General features: G+C 39.9%; 1 protein-coding gene across 1 annotated transcript in view; it reads left to right on the top strand.

The window, feature by feature from the left end:
• LOC123763905 (cytosolic phospholipase A2) overlaps positions 1 to 14033 on the top strand; it is a 40262-nt gene extending 26229 nt beyond the window's left edge. Inside the window, exons 13-16 of the mRNA XM_069330163.1 lie at positions 700 to 911; positions 5167 to 5417; positions 5568 to 5694; positions 8223 to 14033. Coding sequence (XP_069186264.1) covers positions 700 to 911; positions 5167 to 5417; positions 5568 to 5694; positions 8223 to 8719 — 1087 coding nt within the window. The 3' untranslated portion in view covers positions 8720 to 14033. The remainder of the gene's footprint in view (positions 1 to 699; positions 912 to 5166; positions 5418 to 5567; positions 5695 to 8222) is intronic.
• Positions 14034 to 14711: the final 678 nt, after the last annotated feature.

Raw genomic sequence — 14711 nt, 5'->3', positions numbered from 1 at the left:
ACACTGTTAACTCTGATACACTACTGACACTGTTATCTCTGATACACTCTACTGATACTGTTATCTCTGATACACTCTACTGACACTGTTATCTCTGATACACTACTGACACTGTTATCTCTGATACACTACTGACACTGTTATCTCTGATACACTACTGACACTGTTATCTCTGATACACTACTGACATTGTTATCTCTGATACACTACTGACACTGTTATCTCTGATACACTACTGACACTGTTATCTCTGATACACTACTGACATTGTTATCTCTGATACACTCTACTGACACTGTTATCTCTGATACACTCTACTGACACTGTTATCTCTGATACACTCTACTGACACTGTTATCTCTGATACACTACTGACACTGTTATCTCTGATACACTACTGACACTGTTATCTCTGATACACTACTGACACTGTTATCTCTGATACACTACTGAGACTGTTATCTCTTATACACTCTACTGACACTGTTATCTCTGATACACTCTACTGACATTGTTGTTATCTGCAACACCTTACTCCACATTACCATAACATTTTCGGTCATAAATTGGATATATTGCCACATATCATATTTTCATTTAAACAAAAGTGTTTTTTTATCACCAGCTTTATTAATATACATTAATATTTATTTACATAATGTTTTACTACAAATTACTTTCATGATTTACATTCTTCAGAAAATGCCTTGAAAAGGCAAGAGAAGAAAAGAAGGCGGGATTATTTGATGGGTTGGTTGATGCCGTGATGACGGGGGCCCACATGCTCAACGCCAGAGCCGGGCGGGCAGGGGAGGTGCTCAGCCCCTTCAGAGGTCTCACCTTAAGGCATTCCTTCCCCATATCCCCCATTGCTGCTCTCACCAGTGGTGTCGACGACCAGGACGATGACGGTGAGTAGGACCTGCAACAGTTTATTGTAGTGTTCGTTAATGATAAGTTGCTTATGTACTGCCAGAGACTGAAGTTTGTTCATTACAAGATGTAATAGGACCCATTATCACCACACCAGAAATAAATATCTCTTTGATATCCCCAGAGTCAAACTTAATCTGTGTAAACACTCTATGCAGATAAAGGGACCCAGTCTATGGAACTCACTCCCTATTGAATTGAAAAGCTGTCCAACTTTTGCGTCATTCAAAAACAATTCTAAAAAGTACCTAATTTCATCTTCATAGTTTTTTACCTTTTGCTTTAAAATTGCACTGTATCTATTGCTACCCAATCTCAAATGTGTGGCCACAGACGTGGCCACACATTGACAATGTTAATCAACATATATACATTTTCTTCTGTCCTCCATGGACAGGGTGAGAGATTTGTCAAACATATAGTTCAGGGGATACAAATACAAATACAAATATTTATTCGGGTAAAGTACATACATACAAAGTGAGATACAAAACGTTGATGGCTTTATAGATAGAGCTAGTACATACAATGCCTAAAGCCACTATTACGCAAAGCGTTTTGGGCAGTTATTGAACAATCCGGGATTTACTGAACAATCAACCACAGAAGGTGATTTTAGTGCTTTTAAAATGCTAGGCTAAGCTACATACGTAAATACATAGATACACAGATTTATGTATGCTACATAAAGTGTTCGATGTGTCTTTTACATAGTGTCATTAAGGTGCATTTACAAAGGTGAAATGTAATTCTGATCAGCGTCCACATGTACTTTATACACATACATACACATACATGAGCCACAGAGACGTTAGAAAGAATTTTTTCAGTGTCAGAGTAGTTAATAAATGGAATGTATTAGGAAGTGATGTGGTGGAGGCTGACTCCATACACAGTTTCAAATGTAGATATGATAGAGCCCAGTAGGCTCAGGAATCTGTACACCAGTTGATTGACAGTTGAGAGGCGGGACCAAAGAGCCAAAGCTCAACCCCCGCAAGCACAATTAGGTGAGTACAATTAGGTGAGTACACATATACATACGCAAAACTCTGGGGTGTGGCGTTTTTAGTTACATATACATACAAATACATAGATACATACATACATATATATATATACACATACATACATACACATACATTTGTCTCTTTTACTCTGACAGGGTGAGATAGCTGATAGAGAAATTAGTGTGCAATTAAGCACTTAATCACTGAAGGTGATTAAGGTGCTTTTACAAGCTCAGGTTATATAGTTACATCACATACATACATTCATTGTATAATTGATACATTACATGGTTAATCTTGGGTACAAGTCCAATATATCATCAAGTGTTCCAGTACTCATATAGTAATTACACAGTTCAGCATACCTCAGCCCAGGAGGGCCAAAGTCAGTCAATATGGGACATTCTACAATATAATGTTCAAGAGAGTGCATGTTTTCTCTTTCACAAAGTTGACACATTGTGTACTCGACATTTGGGTTTTGAGAAAGCTGCCAGATACGTCTATATCCCAGGCGTATTCTGGCCACTATAACATCACATTGCCGGGTTCTTGTTCTACTAGTCCCATATGTGAATGTCTCCTCACGATATCTATCATAATATTTAATGCTACAACTTTCAGGTCTTTGTAAATTTGTTAGGTCGGTGAGATCTTCATTAGATATTTGTTTCAGTATTCTCTTTGTCACTACTAATGAAACACCCAAATCAATTTCTACCACTGGTTTTCTACAGGCTGTCTTTGCAAGCATATCAACAGTGTCATGCCTTGAGATGCCAACATGTGATGGTATCCATAGGAATTTAATTTCAAATCTGTTTTCTTTAAGCAGCTAAAAAATTCGTTCGAATATCACTTACTATTTTCTGGGTGTCACTACTATGTGCGTTCAGTGCCAGGAGTGCACTCTGCGAGTCACTGTATAAGGCCACTGCCTTTGTCTTTTAAAAATTCAGTGGCAAGGTATATGCCTGCAAGTTCGGTTTGAGTAGAAAGCTATACAAGAGATAAAGAAAAATCCAAAATATTTTTTTACATTCACATTCACAATATCAAAAACCTCCACCAGTATTGGACCTTTAATTACAAGTGAAGGTACGTACACAGAGGACGACAAAGAAATTAGTGGAATTCCAAGAAGCCAGTATGAGGCTATGTTTAGCACACCAATAAACAACATGAAAGTTGATGACCCAGACAGCTTCTTTATGAATGACATTCAAGCTGCAGATAATATAATGGATATTAACACGAACTCGGAAGACTTTGAAAGAGAAATTGACAATATGCCCAAGCACTCATCTCCTGGGTCTGACTCGTGGAATTCAATATTCAATAAGAAATGTAAAGTACCAGTAGCGCGAGCGCTCAGCATAATATGGAGAAATAGCCTTGATACAGGAGAGATACCAGCAGCACTTAAATCTGCAGATATAGCTCCTCTACACAAGGGGGGTAGTAAAGCCGTGGCAAAAAATTATAAACCAGTTGCACTAACATCACACATAATAAAAGTTTTTGAAAGAGTGATTAGGAATCAAATCTCTAGTTTCATGGAAAATAATGAACTACACAACCCAGGACAACATGGATTTAGAGCGGGAAGATCTTGTCTGTCACAGTTACTCAACCACTATGGCAAAATCACAGAAGCTCTAGAAGAAAAGCAAAATGCAGATGTAGTATACACAGACTTTGCAAAGGCATTCGACAAATGTGACCATGGAGTGATTGCACAAAAAAATGAGGTCACTGGGAATAACTGGTAGAGTAGGACGCTGGATACTCAATTTCCTGTCGAACAGAACACAAAGAGTAACAGTCAATCAAATAAAATCGAATCCAAGCGCAGGTAAAAGCTCTGTACCTCAAAGTACAGTCCTTGCACCACTGCTTTTCCTTATTCTCATATCAGATATAGACAAAAATACAAGTCACAGCTTCGTGTCATCCTTTGCAAATTACACAAAAATCAGCATGAAAATTACCTCTGCGGAAGACACTGAAAACTACAAGCAGATATCAACAAAGTTTTCGATTGGGCAGCAGAAAATAACATGATGTTTAACAGTGATAAATTCCAGGTTCTCAGGTACGGCAAAAATGAGGATCTGAAACATAATACAGGGTACAAAACACAATCGAATCTGCTCATAGTAGAAAAACAGCATGTCAAGGATTTGGGAATAATGATGTCCAACGACATAACGTTTAGGGAGCATAACCAAGCAAATATTGCGTCAGCCTGAAAATGATAGGATGGAACTTTCAAATCCAAGGATCCCATCACAATGGTTGTACTCTTCAAGTCACTTGTGCTGTCCCGTCTTGAGTACTGCTCAGTACTTATTTCCCTCTTCAGAGCAGGAGAGATTGCTGAAATAGAGGGAATACAGAGAACATATACGGTATGCATAGACGCAATAAAGCACCTAAATTATTAATCATCTCAAAGAGATGATTAATAATTTATAATAAATAATAGAGATCGTCTCAAAGCTCTCCAAATATACTCACTAGAAAGGAGACGAGAGAGATACCAAATAATATACACATGGACAATACTGGAGGGTCAGGTCCCAAATCTACACAGTAAAATAACAACGTACTGGAGTGAACGATATGGAAGGAAATGCAGAATAGAACCAGTGAAGAGCAGAGGTGCCATAGGCACAATCAGAGAACATTGTATAAACATCAGAGGTCCACGGTTGTTCAACATCCTCCCAGCGACTATAAGAAATATTGCCGGAACAACCGTGGACATCTTCAAGAGAAAACAAGACTGTTTTCAAAACGTGCCGGACCAACCGGGCTGTGGTGGGTAATGTGGGCCTGCTGACCACTCCAAGCAACAGCCTGGTGGACCAAGCTCTCACAAGTCAAGCCTAGCCTCAGGCCGGGCTTGGGAGTAGAACTACTCCCAGAACCCCATCAAGCAGGTATCATATATTTTTTATTTTCACTTAATTATCTTAGACAAATAAATCTTTATCCTTCAATTAAATATTTCTGTAAGTTTTCCTTAGAACATGTATATTATTGTTACCTGCATGCACATAACCATAAAGGTAGTCTTACCTTGGCAATGTGTAGGTATTCCGCAGCAATCATGGGATAATCTGACTTAGTAAATCACAGCATGCTTAGATCGGGGATATAATTACGGATTATGTGCTTAAGCGGATGCATTTAAACGTACATTTCTGTCTCATTTCAGTGGACATTGGCATACGCAGCAGGTATGAGCCCTTAGACAACACAGCAAAGAAGTTGTTTATAGTTGACTCTGGGCTGGCCTTCAACTCTCCGTACCCACTCCTTCTGCGACCACAACGAGCTGTTGATATTTACCTTTCATTTGACTTCTCTCAGAGGCCCTCAGACAAAACACAGCCTTTCAAGGAACTACTACTTGCGGAAAAATGGGCAATGCAAAACCAAGTTAATTTTCCTCCAATAGAAAAACAGGTACACAGTTGAAAGTATTGTATAAACGTCTTGACTAACCTTTAAAATTATTCGAGGGGTAGGAATTGCATTTAATATTGAATAATTATTTTGTTTGAAAATAATGGTTTACTTTTGAGTGCTAAATATATTTGAAATATCATTCTGCAGGTTGCTCAATATGAACATGAAGAAGTCCGAGAGTGTTACGTGTTCAAGCATCCAACTGACCAGTTTTGTCCAGTCATTTTGCACTTTCCTCTGGTCAACAAGAAGTTCAAGAAGTTTAAAGCACCAGGTATGTTATAGGAAGTTAATTTAAATATATTTAGGCAAATACTCAGTTAGATATATGTGAGTGGATCCCACACATATCCTTCGGGTGCTGGCGGACAGGTTCAGTAGCCTCGTGGGTTCAGGGAGTGGATCCCAGTGTTCTATTTGCCAAGGAAGTTACATTGTATTGAAATTAGGTACAACTGATTTCCCTTTTGTTTATGATGCACGCCACACCCATCCTGAAAGCTGCGGTGGAAGGCCTACTTTTTTATTAACACATTTAGGTACATCTGCATTTGAGCAGCTACCCTAGACTATATGAAGGGAAGTACAGTGTGTCAAAAAACTAGCTACGAAATGCTAAAAATCCCTATGACACAGGATGGTTAGTCATATAGAGGCATATGATCAGTAGTCGGCACTGGCAAACTCTGGGTGCATTATGAGGATAACATCATGAACACAAGAGTGAATAAGGCAGCAGTGATACTAAAAATCCCAATCTCGCAAGATGGTTAGTCATACAGGGCCATATGTTCAGTAACCTGCACTGGCAAATTTTGGGTGCATTATGAAGATATCCTCAAGAACACGATAGTAAATAAAGTAATTGCAAAGCTCCAGGTACCTCATGCCAATGGGTCTGATAACTGGATATTCGGTATAGTGTGGTAGATCATGCCCCAGTTCCTGCTCACAGAGTTTGCACCTGGAGTGCTCAGGATACTCTCACTCAGATATAATAATAAAAAAAATCCACTTATAGGCAGCCTCATTTCAGAGAGTTGGAGGATATTTTGAGAAAAAATAAGCTTGCTCCCACAAAAAACTTTATAGCGTAAGAAAAAAAGGCTTGCTCAGGGGGGGGGAGTGTTCTTGCCCTTTGTTATATTCAATCACTACCTGCAAAATAGAACATAAAAGCAGAGAAATTACTGTTCTTCTCGCAGAGGGATATTCTGCCCACCGTACACTACTATTTGCAGTACTGTATATACCTCATACCAAGAGTCCCGGTAGTGCATTCTCAACTCACTATCGAGAATTCTGAGTTCGGATCCCGGCCGGGACAGAAATGGTTGGGATTATTTCCGTTCACCTAATGCACCTGTCCACCTAGCAGTAAATAGGTTAGTCAGTTTGTTGTGAGGTTGCATTTTGGGGAGGGCCAGTAATTCAACCCTTGGGGGGGGGGGACCACGGTACAAGCCTAACATGTACTGAAGGAATAACTGGCTGCCTGTCCCCAGACACAATTATATACAGTTGAGTTTAATGTAGTTCTGGAAAATTTAAAAAATTTGCTGGTTGGACAGTACCTTCAGGTTGGCCTGACTTACCTGTAGCGGGGGCCACAGACCCGGTCTTCCAGGACACTCCGACTCAGGGGCCTGGTCGCCCACCTCATGAGCCTGGGTTATCTTGAGGTTATCTTGAGATGATTTCGGGGCTTTAGTGTCCCCGCGGCCCGGTCCTCGACCAGGCCTCCACCCCCAGGAAGCAGCCCGTGACAGCTGACTAACACCCAGGTACCTAATTTACTGCTAGGTAACAGGGGCATAGGATGAAAGAAACTCTGCCCATTGTTTCGCCGGCGCCTGGGATCGAACCCAGGACCACAGGATCACAAGTCCCGCGTGCTGTCCGCTCGGCCGACCGGCTCCCTAGATGGGTAAGAGAAGTCGTGTCGTCATCCATGCATCAATCAATTTAAAGGTTTGGGACCTAGAACCAAGGAATACCACCTACCAGGGCAGCCAGGGAGGCCGAGCACGGGCCAGTGCAGGAAGGGTGCGTCGTCTCCAGCGGTGCTCCCCCTTTTCAACAAGGGAGTCCTACTACATCGTCCATTCTCCCACACTGGTGCTAAGACCCCAGTCCCCCTATCGCCCCAGCCTGGACACCCAACCATCCACTCAGAGCGGCCCCTCAAAGGCGACCCCTCCAGCGATGGCTCACAAGGTCCAGCGGTGGTCCGATGGCTCACAAGGTCCCTACATGGTGCCCTTCAGCACATACACCACCCAAATAGGAGGCAAAGGCAACCCACACCCCATACCGTAATAGATCTAAAATTCGGCTTGCCTTTTATAGCAGATCCTAAAACATAGGAAACATACTGTAGTGTAAAACTACGTCATAACCTTTCAAGATTATATATATATATATATATATATATATATATATATATATATATATATATATATATATATATATATATATGTAGGGGGGTGGTAGGAGAAAAGCACACAGAAACTGTATTGGAGGGGACCTACATTCCCTCTAATGCGTTATGTGTGGTTTCCTCCGAGGCTATGGGTGGTGATACGTCATCACCTTGAAAGGTGATGACGTAGTTTTAAACTACAGTATGTTTCCTATCTTTTGTGATTTTAGGATCTGCTATAAAAGGCAAGCCGAATTTTAGATCTATTATGGTATGTCATAGTTAATTTACATCAAGCTAATGCAGCCTTAGTTTGGATCTGACGCGCACTTTTCTGTTAATTCAAGATTAATTAGCTAACAAATTACTATTATTTTCAGGAGTTCCGCGAAAAACGGAAGATGAAATACGTTTTGCTGACTTCCCCATTTTCGATGATCCTCTAAATCCATTTTCTTCTATGAACTTCGTATATGAACAACAGCAGTTTAACCGCCTGGCCAAGCTGGTAGAGTTTAACACACTCCTCTGCATTGATACTATAAAGAAGGTGATTGAAGAATCTGTCACAAGGAATAAGAATGGCAATCAGAACAGGCAAAATTTAACTTTCAGTGATGTAGCGAAGATGATGAAACATGTGACTTACCTAAGTAATAACACGAATAATGATGGTCTCAAATTGAACATTTCGAAAGAAAATGAGCATCTGTTAAAGAAGCACGCGCGGAGCTCTGAACAACCAGCACTAAGGAAGACTCGGCCACCACCACCACCACCACCACCACCACCATCACCACCTCCGACCACCAACGGGAGACAACGAGCTAAGGCAGACAAGCAGTCTTACTGGTCATGTGCTCACGCCCAAACATAACTTAAGTAGAAGAATACCCACTGATGTAATCTATCCCCATCTTGTCAACTGAGGCAGGAAGGTTTGAGGTACATAATGGGCTTAGGAAATCAATCTCAATATTTGCTTAGTTATGCTCTTGACAGCATTGATGAGCTAGTACAACTGTGTCACGTATCCATTAATAGTTTTAGGTAATAAGTTTATGTACAACATAATAATCTTAAAGGTAGGCTACAGAAAGGTTAGTCCTGTAACAGTTTATGTAATGGACCTCAATGGTCTTTAAACTTAGCAGTTAATTTGCCCATCATGGCGCCCACACCCACCATGCCGCCCACACCCACCAATGGTGGGTATAGGCGGCATGATCTTAACTCTCATTTGATGTTAACTTGTTAACTCTGACAAGTCAAGCCTGGCCTCGGGCCGGGCTTGGGGGAGTAGAAGAACTCCCAGAACCCCATCAACCAGGTCAAAGAGTGCTCCGTCTCCCAGATTATTTACACTGATGGCTCCTTGCACCAGTCCTATGGTGCAGCTGGAAGTGCAGTTGATGGCTCTTATTCCTGTGAGTGTGGAGTGCGTACAAATAACTGGGCCTCCATTCTTCAGACTGGATTGTTTGCCATAATCATTGCATTCGAACAAGTATATAAATATAAAGTCGACGTGCTTACTTAATCGTTAGTGACTTTGTCATCCTTGACTGGTTTCAGCTCCGCAAGGTATAACTGTCCATACTTGTATCTGAAGCTAGTCACAGTTATACAATAATTAGGGATAGATTCAGACTTTGTCTCCTGTGGATTCATTGCCATATTGGTCTCCAAATGCATGATAGAACTGATGAGTTAGCAAAAACATTTGCTTGTAAACAATAAATTTCTTGCCATCTTCGATTGCCTTCGAGCAGCCTGTGGACAGCTATTCAGGGAACAGCAATAAAATCTAGTAGATTTGAGGCAAACCTAGGAATGATCCGTCAGCGATGATCCATTTGGATTGCTCTAAGGCTTTCGATAGGGTTGATGTTGAAGTTGTGTTCCAGGTTTTGCGTCAGGTCGTTGTGGCTGAGATCTTTATATATCTTGGGCGCAAATGGTTTATTCTGAGAGACAAAGCTGTTTACGGTAAATGGGTTACTGAGTGCGCCCTTTGCGACTGAGGTCTGTTCGACAAGGGTGCCCCCTATCCATGACTTTGTATGTTATGTTTCATGAACCTCTGTGTGCAGCAGTTGAAATGAATGTTTTTATTATCCCGCTGATTCTTGGTTATGCAGTCGACACTACGGTGTCTGTGTCGGGTGAGGCTTCTGTGGTGAACATGATAAAGTTGACGCCCTTGATGAGGTTGCAGTAAATAAAGACAGTATTGAAACGTAATCTTGAGTTATCAAATAGGTCCTTTAATAGTGTTATTAGACGAGAACTCTTGGAGGAATTTGAAGAAAGTAGTACAGTGCAAACTGGAACTAGCAGGTTCATTGTTCATCACAATTAAATGAGTGAAGTAAAACATGTGTATGGGGGCAAGTAACAAAGTCAGTAGACTAACAGATGTTGTCACAGCTCGTATAAGACTTGGCTACAAGTATCTCTGGCAGTTCGGCTTGTATAGGGATCTAGATGAAGTAAAGTGTAAAGTGTGTGGACAAAGACAGGGACACACACTCGAACACTGTATCTTGGATTGTTGTAAAATTGAGCCATTTAGAGATAAATCTAAACTCACGTTGCGTGATATGGCAATCTATCTTATTACTAAGGATAAAATACCTGAAATCCTTGCACTGTATCCATATTTCGCTTCCAGTAAATCAACGACATTAGATTAAGAAACAAGTAGTGTATTGTGAAGACAAATAATAATAACAAACAGCAGCTCTATGACTCTGTAATATCTCGATTGGTCAAACAATTATGTATTAACGATAAGACCTACCATTAATGTATAATGACTTACTGTAAATATATAGCTCTTGTAATAGTACATTCTCTGTAACTAGCTGACATTGTAATTATGTGAGAAGGATAGATGAAAGTGTTAATGTAATAATCTCCATTGAGGTCTGATAAAGACCTTTTGTGCCCTCTGTAATCATTTCTTGCGCTACCGCTCACAGGATGAGTATGGGGTGCACAATAAACTAGCCGCCTCCGGCAACAATCAAATCAAAATGTTGTCCGTCCACGTTGTGTTGGAAATGTTTGGACGGGCGGCGGGTGTCGTGATCAATAAAGATATGACTTGTGTGTCGGGACCTGGTCGCTGGGCTTCTCCCTCCCACTGCGGTGGTTCTTGGATTGAGGGTTGTTGGTTTTCTTAAATAAGATAAGGTATTTATTCAGGTAAAGGTAGATTGAAAATGAGCTACAAACATAATGTCGGATTAATAGATAGAGCTAGAACACACAATGCCTGAAGCCACTAATACGCACAGCGTTTCGGCCAAGGTGTGGGGAAAAACTTAATACTAATTTAGATCAAAAGCATAAATTGAATTTAAAAATGAGGAAGAAAAGTAAAAGAGAATGATAATAATTTCATGATGGATAGAACAGCAGAAAATGCAGCAGAACAGCAGAAGGAATTTTAACTATATAAACAAAAGATTACCATTTTCTTCAAGATTATACATGCCAGATATCAGCAGTTAAACAAGTTGGTCAATAATCAATAATATTTGGAAATAGCAAGTCATAGGTTGACATTTTGGAGGTAAGGTAAGTTCTTAAGTACCTCGAGAGTACTTGGTGTCAGTCGGGTAAGTTGACGTTGTGAAGGAATGATGATGATTATTATTATTATTATTATGATTATTATTATTATTATTATTATTATTACATTATTATTATTTCAAGAAATAATTTAAGATTTAAGGGGACTAGTAAATTTATCAAAATAAACCTAAAAGCTCTTGTTATTAATTTTTATAAACTATAAAAACGAAGGTCTGTATAACTGTGTATATTTCTCTAGTAATATAAATATATGTATATATATATATATATATATATATATATATATATATATATATATATATATATATATATATATCAAGACATATTATTTATGAGGGGTAATGGTTATGATTGTATTATCAATGTTTAGTGTGCACCATTTCTATGAGTTTTCATTGCATGTCCAGTAATTTGTGAGACCAAGGTCATGGTGGTCAGTTGTCGCCCTGGTGTCTGAAATTGCGGTGTTGTGTGGTGAGTCAGTAATTGGGATTACTGACTGATTGCACAGTGATGTCAGTAGCATATGGGGTATGCTGATGACATCAGTATGTTGTGTGTTTGGGCAGTGTTGTTGTTTAGTATACGTCATATTACTGCCCTAGGAGCTGTGTTGATGATTTATGGAGGGCCATTTAATTAATCAGGGAATTCACAGTGCTTATTGAGGGAGCAAGCAATTGATTGGTTAATCTGACTAATTAGGAGAATTAGTGCCAGCTGTCGGTGTAGCGATGGTGTCTTGAGTTAACATAAATTGCAGTGCTGAAGTAGTGATTGCACACAGTAGTTCTTTGCAGGTTGTTGCAAGATAAGGGGGCAGTAATGTAGGGTATACATTTGTAGTGTGGCCAAACTGTGTGTCATTATTGTGGGGGCACAGTAATTAACGTGATGCAGAGGCTGCAACCATTTGGGGCTGTGACCTTTATGTTATGTCACTGTGAGTGTGACCCATGTAACCTGAGGTTACTTTGTGTTTCTCTAAGTTGTCTTGACGACTTAAGCATTCAGTGAGAGTTAATTAAAGGGGTGATTAACTTTATATGGGGTTGCGCATTACTTAATGAGGGAGCTGTTAAGGGAAACAGTGCTGAGCTTCTTGAAATACGTTTCAGGAGCAATTAGTTGTCCATGTGACAACTAATTGCCCACTCTAGCTAATTGTGTAATTAGTATTCTCATCATGAATTCACATAGTGGGGAGGAACTGTCAAAGGTTGACAGTATTTGTGTTAACGTAATTTGCTTGTGATTAATTACCTGTCTGTGGTATGGCAATTAGTGGCTCATGTTAATTAGTGGAGTAATTAACGTCAAGGGGATTGACTGACTCGTAGGGCGACATCATTGGGCTAGCATAAATCGTTGGATTAATTATATCTTGTCAGGGTGACAGGTGATTAAGATGCACTCATGTTAATTAGGGTAATTAACACCTCGTCCGTGGATTCACAGTGTTTGATGAGACCTGCTTAGGCAGTGTGGAGTGAGACGTATTTATGTATAATTAATTATCGGTCCAGGTGACAGTTAATTAATTGCTCGGGGTTAATTAGGGTAATTAACGCTCATTAAAGTTTGACATAGACTGTTGAGAAGCTACCAAGATAGTGGTAGGCGTAGTTAACGTAACTCGACTGGGATTTAATTAGTTGTCCGTTTGACAATAATTAAGAATTATTCACTGAATGCTTGAAGGGGTCAAGAGTGATGTAATTGAAGAGACCAAGTTATTGTTAACAGTTTGACTTGTTTGTTGGAGACAAGAGTTGGTGATTAACGTGGAGTACTATTGTGTTTTGTTGTCTGAGGAAGACAAGTGTTGGTGATTAACGTAGCAGTACTTTGTTGCTGACTGCTGTTGACAGTCATTTAACGTAATTAATCACATAATCAATTTTTTAATTAATTAAGGAAATTTATTTGAGTATCGTCTCTGGAGACGAGAGTAAAGTAACTTGGGGATTACTGGAGAAGTGTCTCAGAATCCCACTTGCATAGCTTTGTTTACATTTGCAACTTCTTGCAGGAAGTTGCAAGGAGTGTTCACATTAGATTGTGATGGGGGCGGTGATCAGTGCTGGACTACCAGCTTAGTTACTTGGGTACCTCACCGGGAGGGCAGCGAGGGCCAGTAAAGATTGTAATTATAGTATTGCTCACCGGGAGGGCCGTGAGATATATTGATATATTGATTGCTTGTGTCACCAGTGGGCACCATTGTTCAGTTAGTTCATTTAGTCAGCCCGAAGTGTCAGCAAGATGGAGACTGTTGTTATTCCTCGATGGGCTGTTGAATAGCTGTCTTGCAAGTGCCACTGGATGGACATTAACGTAACAAATCTCTCACTGTTGTGTAAACTTAGTCTTGTGATTATTTGTTTGCAATATTGCGTCGTCAGTGGCCATACCTGTGTTCAGGTCAGTTCAGTATTCAGCCACACAACAATTGACCAGAGTCATTGCTATTTCATGGTTGTTAAGTAGCTGTTGTTAAAGTGCCACTGGATGGACATTAACGTAACGTAAACTTGATGTTGTAGTAGTTTAGTCTCTTTGTTAATAAATTGTTATTGTTTAGAAAATGGTCTTTGATGTCAACCCTTCAACCATTCTTGTCCCGCCCATGTTCTGCTTTATACGATTGTCTAGTAATGTGATCATTTTAATGACGGCTGTTCTTGGGAAATTCGAAATCTCAATTCATAGCGCCACACATCAAATTCAAATTTGTTGTGAGAACCCGTCGGTTGCCCTTTATTAGTTATTTTTAAGACTAGGAGGAGTCAGCGGCTCCAAGTAGACAGGTTTTCACCCTTGTGGTGGAAGCCTGGCAGTTTGCTACCACTTTTCCTATGGGCTCAGGCTTAAAGTAGTAAATCTGCAAGTAATGCAGTTCTTTATGTTTGAGGTCCATCTCCTAAGGGAGGTAAGCGTACGAAAAAAAATTCACACTTGATTGGGCAACATAAGAACTACCTTTATAAACTTGTAAGGAATCATTCAGGACCTTGTATACCACTTATGTCAGACCAATCCTGGAGTATGCAGCTCCAGCCTGGAGTCCATACCTAGTTAAACACAGGACAAAGTTAGAGAAGTTTCAGAGGTATGCCACCAGACTAGTCCCAGAACTGAGAAGTAAATATTATTAAATTTATATTATTAAAAATGTGTAAATAAGGAAATGACTCGTGGGAACAATTATAATTTGTTTGTATTAATAAGCTTAGGAATACTCAGCAATATGTTGCTGCCTTATT

The sequence above is a fragment of the Procambarus clarkii genome, chromosome 23 (genome assembly GCF_040958095.1).
Source record: "Procambarus clarkii isolate CNS0578487 chromosome 23, FALCON_Pclarkii_2.0, whole genome shotgun sequence".
Lineage (NCBI taxonomy): Eukaryota > Metazoa > Arthropoda > Malacostraca > Decapoda > Cambaridae > Procambarus > Procambarus clarkii.
This window is presented reverse-complemented; position numbering and strand designations above follow the sequence as displayed.